This window comes from Alnus glutinosa, chromosome 1 (assembly GCF_958979055.1).
Source record: "Alnus glutinosa chromosome 1, dhAlnGlut1.1, whole genome shotgun sequence".
NCBI classification, from domain to species: Eukaryota; Viridiplantae; Streptophyta; class Magnoliopsida; order Fagales; family Betulaceae; genus Alnus; species Alnus glutinosa.
This window is the reverse complement of record NC_084886.1, coordinates 50,416,573-50,436,638: the sequence shown is the minus strand read 5'-3', so window position 1 is coordinate 50,436,638 and position 20,066 is coordinate 50,416,573. Positions and strand designations below refer to the sequence as shown.

At 38.4% G+C, this 20,066-nt stretch overlaps 4 protein-coding genes across 4 annotated transcripts; 2 read left to right on the top strand and 2 right to left on the bottom strand.

Moving 5' to 3' along the window:
• Nucleotides 1-302: 302 nt before the first annotated feature.
• LOC133857012 (dof zinc finger protein DOF4.6-like) lies at nucleotides 303-2,272 on the top strand. Its single transcript, XM_062292107.1, has 2 exons — nucleotides 303-461; nucleotides 972-2,272. Exons 1-2 carry the CDS (start codon nucleotides 438-440, stop codon nucleotides 1,737-1,739), a joined length of 792 nt encoding a protein of 263 aa, XP_062148091.1. The 5' UTR covers nucleotides 303-437; the 3' UTR covers nucleotides 1,740-2,272.
• A 3,197-nt stretch (nucleotides 2,273-5,469) lies between these two features.
• Nucleotides 5,470-10,088, bottom strand: LOC133861362 (uncharacterized). Its single transcript, XM_062297145.1, has 3 exons — nucleotides 7,948-10,088; nucleotides 6,310-7,717; nucleotides 5,470-6,069 (listed from the first exon to the last, which is right to left on the bottom strand). The coding sequence occupies exons 1-3, from the start codon at nucleotides 10,086-10,088 to the stop codon at nucleotides 5,470-5,472; spliced, it is 4,149 nt and encodes a 1,382-aa protein (XP_062153129.1).
• Nucleotides 10,089-11,591: 1,503 nt separating this feature from the next.
• On the top strand, nucleotides 11,592-14,285 carry LOC133856998 (pentatricopeptide repeat-containing protein At2g13600-like). The gene has a single exon (XM_062292083.1). The coding sequence runs from the start codon at nucleotides 11,745-11,747 to the stop codon at nucleotides 14,283-14,285; it is 2,541 nt and encodes an 846-aa protein (XP_062148067.1). The 5' UTR covers nucleotides 11,592-11,744.
• LOC133857004 (uncharacterized) lies at nucleotides 14,283-18,268 on the bottom strand. Its single transcript, XM_062292097.1, has 5 exons — nucleotides 17,884-18,268; nucleotides 17,321-17,526; nucleotides 16,905-17,003; nucleotides 16,361-16,434; nucleotides 14,283-14,754 (listed from the first exon to the last, which is right to left on the bottom strand). Exons 1-5 carry the CDS (start codon nucleotides 18,185-18,187, stop codon nucleotides 14,529-14,531), a joined length of 909 nt encoding a protein of 302 aa, XP_062148081.1. The 5' UTR covers nucleotides 18,188-18,268; the 3' UTR covers nucleotides 14,283-14,528.
• Between the last annotated feature and the right edge of the window lie 1,798 nt (nucleotides 18,269-20,066).

Genomic DNA, 20,066 nt, shown 5'->3' with positions numbered 1-20,066 from the left:
TATGTTTAAATTGTTTGTTTATTTTTTTGTTTCGAGCATATAAAACATAACGAAGCTTAAGATTTTGATTGAAATATGATGAAAATATATAGGTACAAATTAGCTTATGCATTATAGATTTGAGAAAATCCATTGGCTTCATTATGGATCTCGAAACTTTGATAGCATGGACAGACTTAGATGTTAATCTGAGATCATCACCTATTAAAAAATAAAAGAAACTATTCCCTAAAGACTAAAGAGTGCAAATGACAAAACTGACCCCCCTCTCTCTCTCTCTCTCTCTGGGATATAGTTGGCGACCACATGGAACCACCACATATACCATTTCTCTAGTGTTCCCATCTTGCTTTAAGACAATCAGCTTGAAAAGCGGGTGATTTTCATCTCCTGGAAGACCATAGCTTTTTCTCTTCTTTTTTTCTAACTCGTAATCCATGGATACAGCTCAGTGGCCACAGGTAAAGAGACTTTTTTCAAAATCTTCCTGTATGAAATTATGAATTTTATTTCTTCTGGGCTTGGGGTTTTCAAAGCCAACAAAGAATATTTTGGTTTGGGGTTTGATTTTTTTTTTTTTTTCTTCTCTCTGATTGCTTTGTTTTAAAAGTCTTTACCTTTTTTTTTCCCCCATGAGATGATGTTGTTCAGCTCAGCCCCCCACTAATACTTGAATCCGTGTTGCTGTCTGTCTTCTAAGATCTTTCATTTTGTTCTTGACAGTAGTACTTCACTTTTTTTTCTTTCTTTTTCTCCACCATCTGATAAAGCACCCCCAGAAAAGTTAATATAATTTGTTTTTATTGCTGGTGTAATCCTCAAAGTGTAAAGCAGCTTCCTCGTTTGCTTTGTCTTTGTTTGTTTCCTTCTCTTTAAATTCCATTTTTTTTTTTTTTTTTAAACTTTTGTTTTGATCAGCTTATGGCCTTTTCCTGTCCTTCCTTTTCTTTTTTTCTTTTTTTCGATTTCAGGGAATTGGAGTGGTTAAACCACCCATGGAGGGTAATAATTCAAGGCCTATGAGGGCAAGGCCACAAAAAGATCAAGCTTTGAACTGTCCAAGGTGCAATTCGACAAATACAAAGTTTTGTTACTACAATAACTACAGTCTCTCTCAGCCAAGATACTTCTGCAAGACTTGTAGAAGGTATTGGACTGAAGGTGGTTCTTTAAGAAATGTTCCTGTTGGAGGAGGTTCAAGGAAGAACAAGAGATCAACTTCATCATCATCACCATCAAAGAAGCTCCCTGATCATCTTACCCCAACAACTACTTTCCCTCACTCTGCTTCTCAAAACCCGAAGATCCCTCAAGGCCAAGATCTTAACCTAGCTTACCCACCAAGTTTCCCTCACTCTGCTTCTCAAAACCCTAGCCCATCCTCCACGTCATCTCATCAACTCTCAGCCATGGAGCTGCTCAAGAGTAGTACTACTACTCATGGGATCACTTCAAGAGGGTTTAGTTCTTTCATGCCGATGCCAGTATCCGATTCCAGCTCAATATATTCATCTGGGTTTCCTATGCAAGAATTCAAGCCAACGCTCAATTTTTCTCTCGAGGGTTTTGAAGGCGGGTATGGGAGTTCTCTTCAGGGAGTGCAAGAGAGTGGTGCAAGGCTCTTGTTTCCTATTGATGATTTGAAACAGGTTCCATCCACGAGCGAGTTTGAGCAGAATAGAGGGCAGGGAGATTCTGCTGGCTATTGGAATGGGATGTTAGGAGGAGGATCATGGTAGTAAATAAAGCTCGAAAAGAGAGAAATTAATGGATGGTTGCTTTAATTTGTTTAATTTCCTTCTTTTTTGGTGGGTGACTTGTTTTGAGGTAATCAAAACTAACAAATAGGGTACATGGGTTTCTTTTCTTTCTTTTCCTGATCTGTACTACTTCTTTGCCTTTTGTCTTTCATGGCACTATGATCAATGTGGATGTTTGAAGCTTTATTTTAGGTTGGCTTCAAAAGGGTGTGTCAAAACTACTGTCACGGGAAGCTGTGTAAAGGATATATATAGAACAAGAGGACTAGAAAAAACGATATATATCTCTTTTAGGGCTTCATTCAGAAGAGAAAACCTTGATGATGATCATCTTGTTCCAATGATTCTTCTACCACAGCGAAGGGTGCAGTGTATCATGTTCTTGATGATGATCTAGCTTGCTACAAATTAATAATGGTCCATGATGTTTTAGGTGGCAAGAGCTAGTACGTAATTTATATATATATATTGAACAAATGACTTATATATCGACTTTTGTTTATTTTTAGTTACACTGGGATCTTGTGGCTTGATTGTTGGTAATTATATATGGATTATTTATTTCCATGGACTTAAAAGTGAGGTTGAATGATGGCTGTCAATCCTTTACAGCAAAAGTTTCCCTCTCTGTCTCTGTCTCTCTCTCTTTCCCTTTTCTCTTTTTCTCTTTTTGCTTGCCAACAGGTCAGAAATGTCAGGTCTTTTCTCAGCACCATCTGGGTCGTAGAGATTCTCCCACCCATTAAAAGCACCTTCATGAAGCAATAGGATGTGAAGAACTACCAGATCGAATGACTAGGTATGGCGCATAAACTATTTCTTCACATGCATGCCATAGTACCACTTCAAATACCATAAAAATAAGAAGCAAAAAAAAAAAAAAAACAAATAAACTAATTATGAAAGTGATTTAAAACTATAATATTGAGAAAGATAACTAAACCCTATTTTCTTTTTCTTTTTTGTTCAAAATGAATTTGAACTGTCTCCACAACAGTGCCTCACCTAAAGGTTTCTTTTTGACAGTTTTGTAGCCACTCACAGTTAAAGGGTCATGTGCTCCATTTCCATGAATTATCATTGCTCTCCGTGCCCCCCATATTCTACTTCTTTGTCACTATTTAAAGACAAAGAAGCCCTAGAGCTTGACCGGCATTCCCCCCCCTCTTTGGGTCCCGCAAACATTCCTCTTGGTTAGCGTGCTGTGGAAACTCCTCCACTGTCCACTCCGCCAATCCTCGACATAAAATAGACCCTCCTATTTTTTATTTTTTTATTTATTTCTTCTATATTGTATTATATAAATATATATAGTGCATTGAACTTCACTCATATCCTTATTGTTTTTGTCTAAGGTGTTTAGCACTAGGGTTTAATAAAGTGGTTGATGGATGGGGGCACCCCACATCATGATGGAGGTCCTTTTCTTTCCAAACGTAGTTATCTACTCCATTACTGTCTTTGAATCTTTTGCTTCTGCTCTTTCAAATTTGTCAATGAGATGGTGAAACATTTAAATCTTTCCCTAAACCTCAGCTCCTACTGTCGGCGATAATTAGAGTCAATAATTACGGTTCATGGCAATGTGATGGCATTGTCTACAAATATGTATCAATTTCTTTTACTACTTGTTCGACATTTATGTGAATGAATGTAGCAACGACAGTCATTAAAAATAATTTTTTAACACCATTGAATCACATGTTGGCACGTGTTGATAAATTACAAAAAAAAGAAAAAAAAAAAGTTAAAAGGGTTTAGCATTCTCTTTTTTTTTTTTTTTGGTACAATATAAATGTAGTTTTATATGGGGTGACGACTCATGTTCGCTTGTCGGGTACGGATTGTGTCAAGACATTAGTATAAGAATCTAAAATTATATAGATGAATTTTAATTCAGTTCATTTAATTAAACGAATGAGACTCTCAATCTGAATCCGTTAATTTCATGTTGGATTTGCGGGTTATGTAAAAGAATTGAAAGTCTTAAATGTCTTATGTCGACTTCGGGTTGTGCAAATGCAGGGATAGTATAAAATTATATATATCAACTCTAACTCAATCCATTTAATTAAATGGGTAAAATTTTTCGATTCTAATTTGTAAATTTTATGTTTTGTATTAGGTTCGTTTTGGATTCCCAAGTCATTTTCAACAATTGCATACCCTAATTGTACATGTCTATAATTTTCTGATAATTATCCAATTTTTCTTGGTCGAGCCATTCGAACTTAATTGGACTCCTAGAATTGAGGTAATTTACAATTTATCTTCACGTGTTAAGTAAATCTTATAATTGGATTAAATCAATATTATTTTATTGAATCAATCAAACGATGTCACACTGTCGTAGATATTGTGTGAAGAAGATCTTGGTGACATTAATGTGAAAGTCCAATCAATTGAGAAAGAAGCAAAAGAAAAAACATAATGCGTAATTAAGGTGCAAAATAGATAGTGATATGGCAATAATTAATAATCCATCCCTTTGAACTGAGAATCTCTTCTCATAAGAGGAGTGATTTTAATTAATAGTTTAACAAAATTAATTAATAATAACACAACCTCTACTCTATTTTTTCTACACGTTTTTCTCTTATTTTCCTTCCATTGCCAAACAATATAATTAAGGTTCTATAGACTTCATTTTCATGATATATTCTCATCGTTTTTCTTCTTCTACTTGATGTAATTACGAGAATTCTTCGCCCATCAAAATGGTGTCAAACTAACTTTTCTAATCATCACCTAAGTCAAATGCTTATTTACCAACGGGTTTTATAGGTTTTCCATTTACGACTAGAGAGTGACAAAAATTTGAAGGCGTGCGTCTGGTGCAGGTGAAAAGAGTTTATATATAAATAAGTAAGGTCTAACACATAAAATATTTAACTGGAATATCCCTATTGTTACAGGCGGAATCAAAAAATCTAATGTGAGGGGGCAAAAAAAAAAAAAATTTGGGGGAAGGGAATAATACATTTAGAGTTTGTGAAGAAAAAAAAAAAAAAATTAAAAATTTTGGGAGGGCTGAGGCTCTCTCACCCCACCCCACACCCAATAGCATGGGTCCGCCTCTATTTGCTCGGATACTTTGTTAAATTACCAGTTATTTCAAAAGCTTATGAGAAAAAGAGTGAATTTAATTATTTACTTAATATTCTAACAATAATATGTTACATGATTTCGTAACGGATCTAGTAACTCGACCTTCGGGAAGAATAGAAGCAGAATCTTGCTTCTTGTTCTTACCTATTTTGCTAATTTTGAAAGAACTAGTGGTAGGAAATTAGAGGATCCTGTGACTCTTTGTCAAACACAAAGTTTGGATTAATTATTTGATACCTTTAATAAACAACGTTCATCTCTTTAAATAGATGAATAACCTTAATAGGATTGAACCACAGACGGAACATTCCTTCCTCAACACTAACACTGTAAAGCTTATCTAAGATAAAGTATTAACATAGGACTCTACTAAGCTAATTGAAAGCAATAACATAACCATGCAGATAAAGCTAAAGATACCTACTGCATATATCTACTCTTGCTGTCAACATTGGCCACGTTGAGAGAGCAAGACTCCTAATAAATATTAATAACAGAAACTATCCAGCAAGAATCCTACCCAAACAGTACTAATAACAACTCAATAACAAAGCAATAACATAGACATAAGACTCCTATTCTAATACCCCAGATACCCGACTCAATCAACCTCTACTTGTTCATTCCCTAACATTCCTCCTTTGTTGAAAAAATCCTTGCCCTCAAGGATAACTTCTGGAAATTGCTGCTCCATCACGTTGCTTTTCTCCCATGTAGCATCTGCAGGACTATAGCCGCGCCAGTGAACCAAGACTTCCTTCTTGTGAGCTGTACCTCGAACATCCAAAATAGCTTGGGGAACTATCACACGTTCAGCATAAGGTGCCTTGGGCGACTGAGTGCTGAATGTTGTTGTTGGCCCCAAATGTTTTTTTAGTAAAGACACATGAAACACCGGGTGTATTTTAGATTCCACTGGTAATTCCAGCTTGTATGCTACCTTTCCCAACCTCTGTATCACATGATAGGGACCATAATACTTTGCTGCTAATTTCAAATTCAATCTCCTAGCCACAGTGTGTTGCCTGTAGGGTTGTAGGCGCACATATACCAAATCTTCCTCCTGAAATTCCCGCTCTGTATGACCCTTGTCATAAACCTGTTTCATCCGATTTTGAGCTTGTGCTAACTTAAGTCGAACACCAATAAATCTCATCTCATTCCTCCAAAGTTTTTCCCACTGCCTCCACCCGAGCTGTACCTGAAATATAAAAAGCCAAATTTGGAGGAGGCCGACCGTACACCAACTCAAAGGGTGTCTTCTCTGTACTAGAGTGCCAACTTGTGTTATAGGTGTATTCCACCCATGGTAACCATTGAACCAACTCTGTTGGTTTATCACATGTGAAGCATCGTAAATATATTTCCAAGGTTCTATTGACTACCTCAGTTTGTCCATCAGTTTGGGGATGGTACGCCGAACTAAAATTAAAACTAGTACTTGTAAACAGAATAGCTCCTTCCAGAAATTGCTTGTAAAAATTGGGTCCCGATCACAAACAATAGATGAGGGCATTCCATGCAATTTGAAAATTTGGTCAAAAAACTCTTGAGCCACTAACGAGGCTGAATATGGATGTTTCAAAGCCCTGAAATGTGCATACTTTGACAATCTATCTACCACCACAAAGATAACAGATTTACCTTGTGACTTGGGTAGCCCATCTATAAACTCCATGGATATGTCACTCCAAATTGAGGTGGGAATTGGCAAAGGTTGAAGTAGCCCGGCTGGTAACCTGAGCTCAGTTTTGTTACGCTGACACACATCACACTCCCTTAGGTATGCTTTTACTTGTGCACACGCTCCAGGCCAATAAAAAACTGATTTGAGGCGATGCCACATTTTGTGAAACCCTTCATGCGATCCACTATGGAACTCGTGAATTATGGCCTTTGTTAGCAGGGATTGAGGGCGTAGATAGATGCGGTCTTGATAAAATATCAACCCGAATTTAAAACCCCATGACCTTGAAGCCGTGCCCTGTTGGATGTTTTCCACCATTTTTTTCAGCTCATCTTCTTGCTTGATTTCTTCCTTAATAGGTTCCACCCAATGAGGCACTGGGAGAGACAATGTTGTTAATGTCCCATGGTCTATTCTGGAGAGGTCATCTGCAGCTGAATTTTCTAAACCCTTTTTATACTCAATAGAAAAATCATATCCAAGTAATTTCACTAACCATTTCTGATGTGCATCAGTAGTAATGGTTTGCTCCAACAAGTGACGTAGACTCTTTTGATCGGTTCGAACTACAAAGCGTTGTCCCAGTAAATATGGATGCCACTTTTGAACTGCTGCAATAAGAGCCATCATTTCTTTTTCATAGGTGGAAAGTGATAAATTTCTACCTTTGATCGCCTGACTGAAAAAGGCAATAGGTCTACACTCTTGCATGAGGACCGCCCCTACTCCCGTGCCTGATGCATCGCATTCCACCACAAATGTTTTGTTGAAATCGGGTAAGGTAAGAACTGAACCTGTAGTCATGACGTGTTTTAAATTGTTGAAAGCTTGGCTGGCTGCTTTTGACCAAATGAAAGCATCTTTTTTTAGTAACAGCGTCAGAGGTGCAGCAATTGTTCCATAGTCCTGAATAAATTTTCTGTAGTAGCCAGTTAACCCCAAAAATCCCCTTAGAGCCTTAATGTTGGTTGGTTTGGGCCATTGCACCATGGCTTCAATTTTTTCTGGATCCATAGCCACACCTTGACTGGAAATCATGTGACCCAAATAGCTTACCGAACCTTGCCCAAATTGGCACTTCTCTCGTCGTACAAACAGTTGGTTAGTTTGTAAAATTCCAAGCACTTCTCGGAGATGTAGCCGATGCTCAGCCCATGTCTTGCTATATATTAAAATGTCATCAAAAAGAGTAATGCTACATATCATTCCCTTGTCCTCCTTTTATTCTCCCAAAATTGACGTGGCTCTTAAAATCACCATTGAATTTATAATAGATCATTATTGGATTTTGATCCAATGGTGATTTTAAGAGCCACATCAATTTTGGGGGGACAAAAGGAGGACAAATGGATGATATGTAGCATTACTCCATCAAAAAATACCAAGACATACCTTCGCAATAAGTGAGAAAAAATTACATTCATGAGAGCCTGAAACGTTGAGAGGGCATTGGTTAACCCAAATGGCATCACTAGAAATTCATAGTGACCGTGATGAGTCCGGAATGCAGTTTTCTCAATGTCATCGGTTGCCATGCGAATCTGATGGTAACCAGACCTGAGATCCAATTTGGAGAACACTTGTGCTCCACTAAGCTCGTCGAGCAACTCATCAATTACGGGGATTGGAAATTTGTCCTTCACCGTAACCTGGTTTAAAGCACGATAATCTACACAAAGTCTCCACGAACCATCATGTTTCTTCACTAATAACACCGGTGAGGAATATGGACTAGTGCTAGGTTGAACCACCCCTGTTTGTAGCAAAGCAGAAACCATTTTTTCAATTTCAATTTTTTGGTAGTAGGGATATCTATAGGGCCGGACATTTGTTGGTCCACTTCCAGGTGTCAACCGAATTTGATGGTCGTGGCTTCTTGTAGGGGATAACCCCCGTGGTTCTTTGAATAATTCATCAAACTCACTCAAGATGATAGAAACCTGTTGGTCCATCGATTCTTTTCCTGTTTGTTGAGCCCCAAGCACAATTGCATGTAACCGCATCTGGGCATGGTTCCTTTTTAGGCAGGGTTGAACGTGGCACACCCAGCCGCACCTTATTTTCTTCAGCTCCCTCTGAATCTCTTGTTCCTCTACTATCCGATTTACTGGAGGCCGAATACCTCTCAACTCCAATTCATTAATTTTCCATTTAAACCTCATCAACAAAATAGTAAAATCCCACCAAATTGGCCCTAATGTGCGTAGCCACTGTGTACCCAAGACTACTTCACAGACATCCATAGTTAGTATAAAAAAATCAACCAAGAAGGGCTCACCTTGTAGCCAAATTAAGACCAATGTACACAACCCGGTACAGCTAATTTTCTCCCTATTGGCCATTGTTACGTTCATTCCTCCTTCTTTGGGTTTCAATCCCAGTTGATGGGCTATTTGAGGGTTGAGGAAATTGTGGGTGCTTCCCGAATCCATCAACACTATCACCCTCAAGTTACCCAAATACCCACCTACACGCATGGTGTGAGGATTTGGAGTTCCCGTCAAAGCTTGGAGGGATATGATCGGTTGCTCCCTAAACCACTCCTGATTGTCATGGTCTTCGGCTTCTGCTCCTTCTTCCTCTTTCGTGTATATCCCTTCTATGACAAATAATTTTTTGCATCGATGTCCGGGAATAAATTTGTCGTCGCAATTGAAGCATAACCCCTTTGACCGGCGATCCTGCATCTCTGCTGGTGAGAGACGACGACTTGGAATTGGTTTGTTGCAGGTCAAATTGGATGATGGCAACGGAGGAAACGCATCTCTGGGTCCTATGCGTCTGTCTTCGTAAATAGGAGATTTCTTCATGCTGAGATTACGTGCTTCGTAAAGCCTAGCCACACCGATGGCCTCAGTTAACGAATTGGGGCGTGAGGCTTGTACCTCTGTCTTCAGAGTCCCTTTAAGCCCACTGATGAAACACCCCAACTGATGGGGTTGTGACATTCTTCCCACACGGCTCAGGAGTTGTTCAAATTGCATATGATATTCCTTCACAGTCCCGGTTTGCTGCAACTTCGTGAGATTGCCGAAATGATCTTCATACACGGTTGGGCCATAGCAGATGTGGAGTGCTACCTTCAAGGATTCCCACATTAAGATTTCCTCGCTTTCACGGATTAATTGATACCACATATGAGCTTCTCCTTCGAGATGGTAAGCTGCCATAAGGATCTTTTCATGGTTTTCGGTTCTTTGAAACTCAAAGAATTGCTCTACTCGACAAATCCAGCTGGTCAGATCCTCCTCCCTGTTGTATCTTGGAAAATCCAGCTTTGTTAATTTTGAAGCGGTTGAAGAGTTGTGGACTGTCTTGTCTTTATTTTTGGATACAGAATTTTCTCCAACATTCTTTCCGCTTTGGGATAGAACATTGTTGATTTCTGCCATATTTTTGGAATTTGCTGTCACCATCTTGGAATTGTCAGCCAATGTTTTGGCTTGATCTGAACTGTGTTTCATGAGCTTCTCTAACACGGATTGAAGACTGGAAATTTGCGCTTCCAATCGGTCCATTCGTGGATCGGCCATTGTAGACGAACTTGGCTCTGATACCAACTTGTTATGTGATTTCGTAACGGATCTAGTAACTCGACCTTCGGGAAGAATAGAAGCAGAATCCTGCTTCTTGTTCTTACCTATTTTGCTAATTTTGAAAGAACTAGCGGTAGGAAATCAGAAGATCCTGTGACTCTTTGTCAAACACAAAGTTTGGATTAATTATTTGATACCTTTAATAAACAACGTTCATCTCTTTAAATAAATGAATAACCTTAATAAGATTGAACCACAGACGGAACATTCCTTCCTCAACACTAACACTGTAAAGCTTATCTAAAATAAAGCATTAACATAGGACTCTACTAAGCTAATTGAAAGCAATAACATAACCATGCAGATAAAGCTAAAGATACCTACTGCATATATCTACTCTTGCTGTCAACATTGGCCACGTTGAGAGAGCAAGACTCCTAATAAATATTAATAACAGAAACTGTCCAGCAAGAATCCTACCCAAACAGTACTAATAACAACTCAATAACAAAGCAATAACATAGACATAAGACTCCTATTCTAATACCAGAGATACCCGACTCAATCATCCTCTACTTGTTCATTCCCTAACATAATCATATGAATCAGAATTGTGTTTTATGCGTAGTTCATATGATCATATGATCATCTTTTCTCATCAACTTTTTTTGATCTCAAAAGCTTTAAAAAGAAAACATTTTGAACAATTTAGTCTATACCACACGCTTTTTTAACAATATTAACATAGTTGGGGGAAATTTGATTGAAAACGTATGTGCTTCTCCCATGATATTAAAAATGAGTAATGTTATATACCATATTTTTATCCTATAATGCTGACGTGACAGTCCCAATCAATATTTGGAGATATATATATATATATATATATATATATATATATATATATATATATATATATATATATATATAAACAAAGACTGATCCAAAGGTTGATTGAGACTTCCACGACGGCATTATGTGATACTTGTGGGATAAAAGTATGGTTTCTAGCATTACTCATTAAAAAACATGTGCTTCTTCCATGATTCTTAACAACATTAGTAGAGTTGGATGAAATTCAATTAAAAAAGCATGTACTTTCTCCCATACTATTTAGACACATATCTTAATTTTATTGGACATGACATGATATCAACGTTAAAAATTTAATGAGTGACGAACATAATTTTTGGATGATATAAAAATGCTATATACTACACCCTCATTCTACTTGGCAGATGTAGTCGTACCCATCAATTATTGATTTTTTATTTTTTTAACCAGGACTAATATGTACTGTCGCATCAGCTCAGTATGATGGAATTGTGATGGGTATAAGATGTAACAATACTCTCGATAATAATGCAAATTTTAGGGAGTAAATTACTAATTTTTGAATCTTAATTACAGCACCATTTGATAAAAAGTCATACATCAAAGACCACCGAAGCAATTTTTTTTTTTTTTCCTTGAAAAATGAAGAAGTATTCGGAAGGGCCTGATTAATTGGTGTCTATTAGTGATTAGGGATGAAATTCAAAATTGAAGATCGCTGACGTGACAATCTTTCATTCTAAGAATAATAGCCGCCTGTTGCCTTAATATAGTCCTTTTTGCAATGAATCCCTAGCTCACTCCACAGTCACAGCCAAAATGCCTTTTCAAGTTTTGGAACCCATCACTCACTCACCACCACGACCACTTGCCCCTAATGGACCTAACAAACCCAATATCCTCTCCTTTGGGGTTCCTAAAACAACCCACCAATCCATGCACATTTCTCTGCGGACCAAGCATACCCACTTATCCATACTTGACAAACCCTTGGATTCAACCACATATGCCTCAATTCTTGAATCTTGTAAATGCCCAAGTTTTGGGAAGCAGATACACGCCGACGCAATTAAATCTGGGTTTCATGGGCATGAGTTTATAGAAACCAAGTTGCTCCAAATGTACGGGAGATGTGGCTGTTTGGAGTATGCGAATCTGTTGTTTGAAACAATGCCGCTTAGAAACTTGTATTGTTGGACTGCCATTCTCAGCTTGCATGTGGATCAGGGGTTCTTCGAGGAAGCTCTTTTGCTCTATCAAGAATTACAATTCGTAGATATTGGGTTGGAGTTTTTCGTGTTTCCAGTAGTCTTTAAGATTTGTAGTGGTCTTGGGATAGTAGAACTTGGGAGACAGTTACATGGGATTGTGGTGAAGTATCAGTTTGCTTCAAATATATATGTGGCTAATGCTCTGATAGATATGTATGGCAAATGTAAAAGCTTAGATGATGCTAAGAAGGTTTTAGCAAAGATGCCCAAAAAGGACTGTGTTTCATGGAATTCTATTGTCACGGCTTGCACTGCCAATGAGATGGTTTACGAGGCGTTGGAGTTTCTGGAAAGAATGTCTTTGGATGATTTGACGCCCAATCTTGTTTCTTGGAGTGCAGTTATTGGAGGGTTTTCGCAGAATGGTTATGATGAAGAAGCCATTGAGCTGCTTTACAGAATGCAAGCAGCAGGATTTGAACCAAATGCACGAACCCTAGCAAGCGTTCTTCCTGCTTGTGCTAGACTAGGAAAGCTAAGCCTTGGCAAGGAACTCCATGGCTATATTACAAGACATGGGTTTATGTCTAACCCTTTTGCTGTTAATGGACTAGTTGACATGTATAGGAGGTGTGCTGATATGGGGAGTGCTTTCAAGATATTTTCAAAGTTTTCAATGAAAAATGCTGTCTCATACAATACAATGATTGTTGGGTACTGCGAGAATGGTGATATCTCCAAGGCCAAGGAGCTGTTTGATCAGATGGAGCTAGCCAGAATTGAGAAGGATATAATTTCATGGAACTCAATGATTTCCGGATATGCGGCTAGCTTCATGTTTGATGAAGCTTTGAGCATGTTTCTAGATTTACTGATGGAAGGGTTTGAACCTGATTCATTTACTCTAGGAAGCGCTCTTAGTGCTTGTGCTGATCTGGCTTCTTTGGGACGAGGGAGGGAAGTACATTCTCTTGCCATTGTTAGAGGTCTGCAATCTAACACCTTTGTCGGCGGAGCTTTGGTAGAAATGTACTGTAAATGCCAAGACTTGGTGGCGGCTCAAATGGCTTTTGATGAAGTAAGTGAAAGGGATACAGCAACTTGGAATGCTTTAATCTCTGGCTATGCATACTGCAATAAGAAAGAACATATTCAAGATCTTATTCAAAAGATGAAAGGAGATGGCTTTGAGCCAAATGTGTATACATGGAACGGTGTTATTTCAGGTCATGTGGAAAATGACCATTATGATTTAGCCATGAAATTGTTCACTGAAATGCAGTCTTCTCATTTAAGGCCTGATATATACACAGTTGGAATAATTTTACCGGCATGCTCGAGGTTGGCGACGATTGAGCGAGGTAAGCAGGTTCATGCACATTCAATCAGATGTGGTTATGACTCAGACATCCAAATCGGAGTGGTGCTTTTGGACATGTATGCAAAATGCGGAAGTATAAAGCATGCGTTGCTGGCTTATAACAGGATCAAGAACCCTAATTTGGTTTCTCATAATGCCATGCTTACAGCATATGCCATGCACGGACATGGAGTTGAGGGAATTGCATTGTTTCGTAGAATGTTGGAAAATGGTTTTAGACCAGACCATGTGACTTTTCTATCAGTTCTCTCTTCATGTGTTCGAACCGGATCACTCGAAACAGGTCATGAATTCTTTGATATGATGGGATATTATAATTTGAAACCCACACTGAAACACTATACATGCATGGTTGATCTCTTAAGCCGGGCAGGCCAGCTAAACGAAGCTTATGAACTTATTAAGAAAATTCCCATTGAACCTGATGCAGTAGCGTGGAGGGCTTTGCTTGGAGGATGTGTTGTCTGGAGTAATGTAGCAGTAGGAGAAGTCGCAGCAGAACGGCTCATAGAGTTGGAACCACATAATACTGCGAACTATGTTCTATTAGCAAACTTATATGCTTATGCAGGGAGATGGGATGATGTAGCTAAAACAAGACAGATGATGAAAGAAAGAGGAATGGAGAAGAGCCCAGGATGCAGTTGGATTGAAGATAAAAATGAGATTCATGTTTTTCTTGCAAATGACAAATCACACAAGCAAGCAGAGGAGATATATTCTACTTTGAATAATTTGATTATTTACATGAAAAGAGGGCAACAATAAGAAGACATTGGAGCTGCTTGTTGTATTGTACATAATATAAAGGTAGAGTTTCTAAAGATAACTTTGTGAAACATTCTTCCTTGATTAGCCTTTTAACCCAGAATCAAAACAAGTTACAGATAGAGAGGAAAAGAAAAATGGCTAAGAATGGGGCCTTTTCTATTTGTATCTTCTAGACAACAGATGGACATGCCACTAGGAATACTGAACATTGTCGAAAGAGCAAAATTCCTATGTTAAGATTCAGTAAAGGTCGAGTGACTCGAGCACCCTACGAGCCTGGATGTGCAACGCCGTCAGTCTTTCCTTGGGATCAAGTGTTGAGCCAAATTGACTGGCTGCCCATATCAAGGAGGCAGATTTCTCTCCAAGAAGTCGTCTTACGTCCTCGTGTATGGCTGCCAAGGGAGGCCTTTCTCTCCCATTCACATGCCCTATGAGTAGCAACAAGAATTCACCACATTTCAACCTAATCACAGGAAGAAGACATTTCTTATCACTATGTATTGAATTAGTAAGAACTATCACAGCCAGACAATAAGGAAGAGAGGGGGTGGGGGTTTAGGGAAGAGAGATATTATTAAGAAGTCAGAACCAGTATATCATATCCTACCCATATGTCAATAGGCACAATCACCAGTCTTAATGATGACAGTTCCCTCCTACAGAGCTTACCTAATCAAATTAACTAGGGTATCAACAAGAGGAAGGTAGACAAGAATTTACTTTTTAGATCAATAGTGGGTTAGATGCGGAGTCAAAAAAACTCCAGTATAAATGGATAAAGCTCACAACAAAAATGGTAGTCTGGCAAAAGAAGGCGGCAAGCACTGCAAGCCTCCAATCATGTAGCTATGTTTGAAAAGGTGTTGTAAAGAATTTGTTGCAAGGACTTCAAAGGTTTACTATAGTATAATTGAAAAGAAACTAGAAAATATTTGGAACTTGTTTTGGCCAAAAATATCCCATTTCGTCCAATTTTATGTCTCGTTGAAAGCTCTACTTTTAGATTCTTTTTAGGGAAAACTTCACTTATAATCTTTCATCACTTTGGTAATTAAGTACTCAAACTTTAAAAAGAATTTAGGGTATTCATCTTTTTTTTCAATTTCAACCGTCCTTAAAATTTTTCAATAAATCTTGTCAAAATTTCCAGAATACTCTACTTTCTTTTTTTTGTTTAGGAAAAAAATAAAAAAAAAATTGAAAAGATTTAGGTGTTTGTCAAAATTTAATAGAATTTACAAAAATACTCATGCCCGAATCTTTTAAAATTTATATATATATATATATTTAAAAAAAAAACAAAAAACACAAGTATTTTGATAGGATTTAATGGAAAATTCTAAAAGATGGTTAAAATTGAAGAAAAAAGAATGAAAGATAGATACCCTAAATTAACACTTTTTAAAGTTTGAGTACTTAATTGCAAAAATGATGAAAACCAGGGGTTATAAGTGAAGTTTTTTTCCTTTATTTTTATATTTTGAAAACAACATATAAAAATCTCCTCTGAGCTCACTTATTAGATTACAAATCTAACACCATACAATCATTTGGAAAGAAAACCCGCAGAAAATAACAAAAACTAACTTTCTAGACCATTGGGAATATTACTAAGGTTTCAATGGTGGGTCGGTTTTTTGAGTTGAAAGGATAAGAAAGACACCTTGACCACAACCACATAACCACTCCGATAAAAGAAAAGGAAAAGGAAAAGATAAAGGGGCATGGAGATTCATAAGGAGAGATAGGGGGGGAGAGACAACAAACATATAGAACTTCTTATATAAAGTGAAAATCTCTCTGACATGTTTGTAGCACATTTTGGGGGCTAGCATTAGAAAGACCTTTAAGTTGAGAAAAATCTTCTTATCCACCATTGTTCCATAGTAATATTCCAAACGAGCAGGCCAGCTAATAAGTTGTTAATGTATTTGACAAATGCAAACATAGAACACGGAGACATGGACTATAAGGAAAGTAAAAGAGATTTGTTATTGCCATCAGAGAGGAACTGCATCACATTTCATAATGGAGGTTAATGTTAGATAAAATTCAACAACTTCCCATACCTGAGATTCTCATCCCCTTGTTTGTTTCTTATGATCTCTGCAACTTCCTCAATACCATTACATGCTTCAAAATCCTAGTACATAAGGACCAAAGTACACACACATGTTAAAAGGAGTATATGGAAAACTTCATCAAACACAAAAGTCAATTAGAAATGTCAGGAGGATTCTTTGGCTTCAAGATCCAGACAAAATCTATGCTAAGCATCAAGAGTGAAAGATCTATGCTCTTTGGCCAGTAAGGCAACTGTGATGGGCCAAATCTTATCAGCCTCATTCTAGAAACTCATCTCCACTCTTGACAATACTCAAATGAATATTAAGGCCATACAACCATAGATAGAAGTAACAAAATACTAATTACACCTTGATTAACTGAAACAGAAATATATAAATATATATATATATATAAAGGGTACTACTAACTATAATCAGAAACCAGCTAGAAAAAAAAAATGGTCATTGTTTGGCCAATAGATTTTAAAATAGAATAACAAAAAGTCTGATCCATAAATAATGGACAGCTAAAGAAGAGTCACAATACCATTTGATTGGCTGACGAATCCAACATTATCGAGACTAAAGCATCTAAGCATGCGCCTTGCTCGAGTACTCCACGAGTGGATAATATTTCCATTAAAACCTGCATAATAGAAAACTAGTTCTAAGTCTGAATCCATAGAAGGTAGGTGTGGAATCTATTGTTTTGTGCTACAAATAAATAGGGACAAAGGAGAATTTTCCTGCGGCAGATTTCTTGTGGGGCAGGGTTCATTTGCATCGTGATAAACATGAAACTCACATGGCTATATCATTCTCGACAGAACGATTTTTGTTTAAATCTCACAGTACATCTCATACAACATGCAATTAGTAACAACAAAACAACAAGCTAAGGGACAAGATAATAGAAGCACGTGTTGTTTTTTATACAAAAAGGCAAGGCCATATAGAAGATACCGGAATTGCCTTATGGTGATGGGCCAAAGCTGTGCTTTCTCTATGGAGCAGACAGCAACCTTCCAAGACACGAAGCGCAAGCGCGACTTCGGCATCGGTTGAGGGGCTTGTTATCTTCAAAGGCTCTACGCCAAATATATGATCCAAATTCTCTACACTCTCATCCTCTGGTTCTTTCAGTGAATGTTGAAACAGTGCCGGAACCACTATTTCATCGTAAACCAGCATTAGCAATCTAACTTCGAACTCACTCACTCACTCACTCTGTCACTTATCCACAAACAACTAAATTAAAAGGAAAAGAAGGAAGCACGCTAGCATTTCAGCAATCTAATCTAATTAGATGACACAATATCCCTAATTTTTGTTATGACACACAGAAAAACACGTCGTCGTTTGGAATTAGAGTCATAGAAAGAAGCTTCAATTCATCAAATCTAATTAGACGAGGCAATGTAATTCAAACTTAGAATCCCTAATTTTTTTTTGCTACTAGCAAGTAGTGAACAAACACAACACGTGGTCGTTTTAAGATAAAGTTCTAAGGTTTTGAACAAGGAAACCTTGGAGCTCAGGGAGGGACTGGGTCTGGCAGAAGAGCTGGATGGTGGAGTCGGACTCGGCGATGGATCGGAGGAACTTGAGGAGGCTGCGGAGGCCGCGCACGCGCAGGAACGAGAACTCGGCGCGGGCGTCTCGGAGCCCCGTTTTCAGCGCAAGCGTCACCTCCCTGTACACTCTCTGCCGGTTCAGCGAGTTCACCAGCTCCTGCACCGCCGTAGCCGCCGGAGCCTGCTCTGTCTCGGACTCCGGCGACGCCTTCGCCGCTGCCACTCCCTCCGCCCACAGCGCCTTCTTCAAGTACATTTCTACCTCTCTCTCTCTCTCTCACTCTAACTGCCTCTCTAGAAACGAATCGGATCCTCTCCAGTTCATTTGAAATGGAGAGGAGCCGGTTAAGGGTCAGGATCTCTTGTTAAAAATCTAAGGCTTCAAAATTGCCACGTATTAAAAACCTACTTAATGGGCATTAAGAGAAAAAAAAAAAAAAAAAAATCATGCTTTGTAAACTAAAGTCTAAAGCCTATAAAGCGAAGAGTTTGTCTTTAAAAAAAATATTGTGAAAAAAAGATAACCTCTCAGAATATAATTTTGTCTATTAAATAATTAAGCCAAACAATCTTTGGCAAAGGTATCATTGACCCATGGGGCTCAAACATAACTTCATCACCATTATTTGTGCTCATCCAACTAGGCCAAAGAAATGTGGAGCATTCTATTCAGCCTCCTAGTAAGAGAATGATCTGGGAGAGAGAAGAATGAGAACTGTGATCCAACCAAACACCTTGTAACACGCCTGTTACTCTCCTAAGGCTTTAATACAGAAAATAAGGAAAAATGAGGAAGAAGAAGAAGAGTTGAAGATGAAAGAATAGATTTTTATTGAAAGAAATGGCCTGTTCGAGAAGGCTACTCTCCTACCTTGGCATTCGAGGTGCCAAGAACCTCCATTGTTCAACAGAACAGATTACAGCCCAATCCCTTCTCTCAGCCTTCCTCTCTTTATTTATACAACTCCAAACTCAACTAACATAACCACTAATCAACTACATTCTAACAACTACGTTCAACTAATCAAGTAATCAAGTGACTAACTAACCATCCAACTATTTCACTTATTACAATTCAGTCCTTCCGGCTACTAAGGACGTGTTACATTACCCATCCCTTTTAAGCATCTTGCCCTCAAGGTGCTGGTTAAAGGAAAAGGTAACCCAGAATTTATTTAATGGAAGCCGTCAATGCCTCCAAGTCCCCACTGGCTTCGTTGCAATTTGAGTCAAACTAACACATATGAAGGAGTCCCATGTGATATGAAGGAGCCACGCAGCCACTGAACACATATGAATCCTGCACGTGAACTAGAGACAAAACGCACAGCTTCAGTGCTTGCCTACTAACTTCCCAAGCTCAACTCATCAATTTAAAATGCAGCACCCCATTTAGAAAGTTGCTTTATGGAGTTTAAAGCAACCTCTTTCTTTACGTGGAAGTTGTCTAAAGTCTTCAAGATGCCACGTCACAGCCTCTAGGGTCTTCTTTCTTTTTCTTATCTTTCCATTTTCAACTTCTAGGTTCTTCTCGCAGTCAAACTAACCAAATGCAAAAGCAACCAAACGGCTTGTAAACCTGCAACCAACAAGTGAACTTCTGCAACGAACGGAAAGACATTCTGTACGTAGCTTGTGAGATGATTACAGACGGCTTCTGATGTACGTACGTGTCGACCAACAGACTTTCGCGTGGCGCTCTTTCTCCTCCTGGATCAAAAACCCAGCGGCCACCCCCCAAAAAGAAGACATTTGTGTTACACCCATCTACCTGACCTGGTTGTGACAATTCGTCAAACGGTTGAAAGGGAAGAATGGCAGCCATACTTTTATTCTCGTTGCTGTCCACACCTTCACCTTCACGAAACCATTTCCCTTCTTGAAATCTTTGCGCCACGACAGAGTCTGGAAAGATCAACTCCAACCCGCTTGGTTGAAGGAACTCGTGGTACAGCTGATGGGTAGTTTGAATCTTTTGTTGTGTTGGAGGTAGCTCTTCATACTCTACGGAATGAGGAATTTTCTCCGTCTCATCGTCCCTATCTATTTCATCAACCGGGTCTGGTTCCTTAACCGAATCTGTTTCAACCAACAAGTCAGCATTCTTGCTTTCTTGAACTTTTTGGTCACATTCC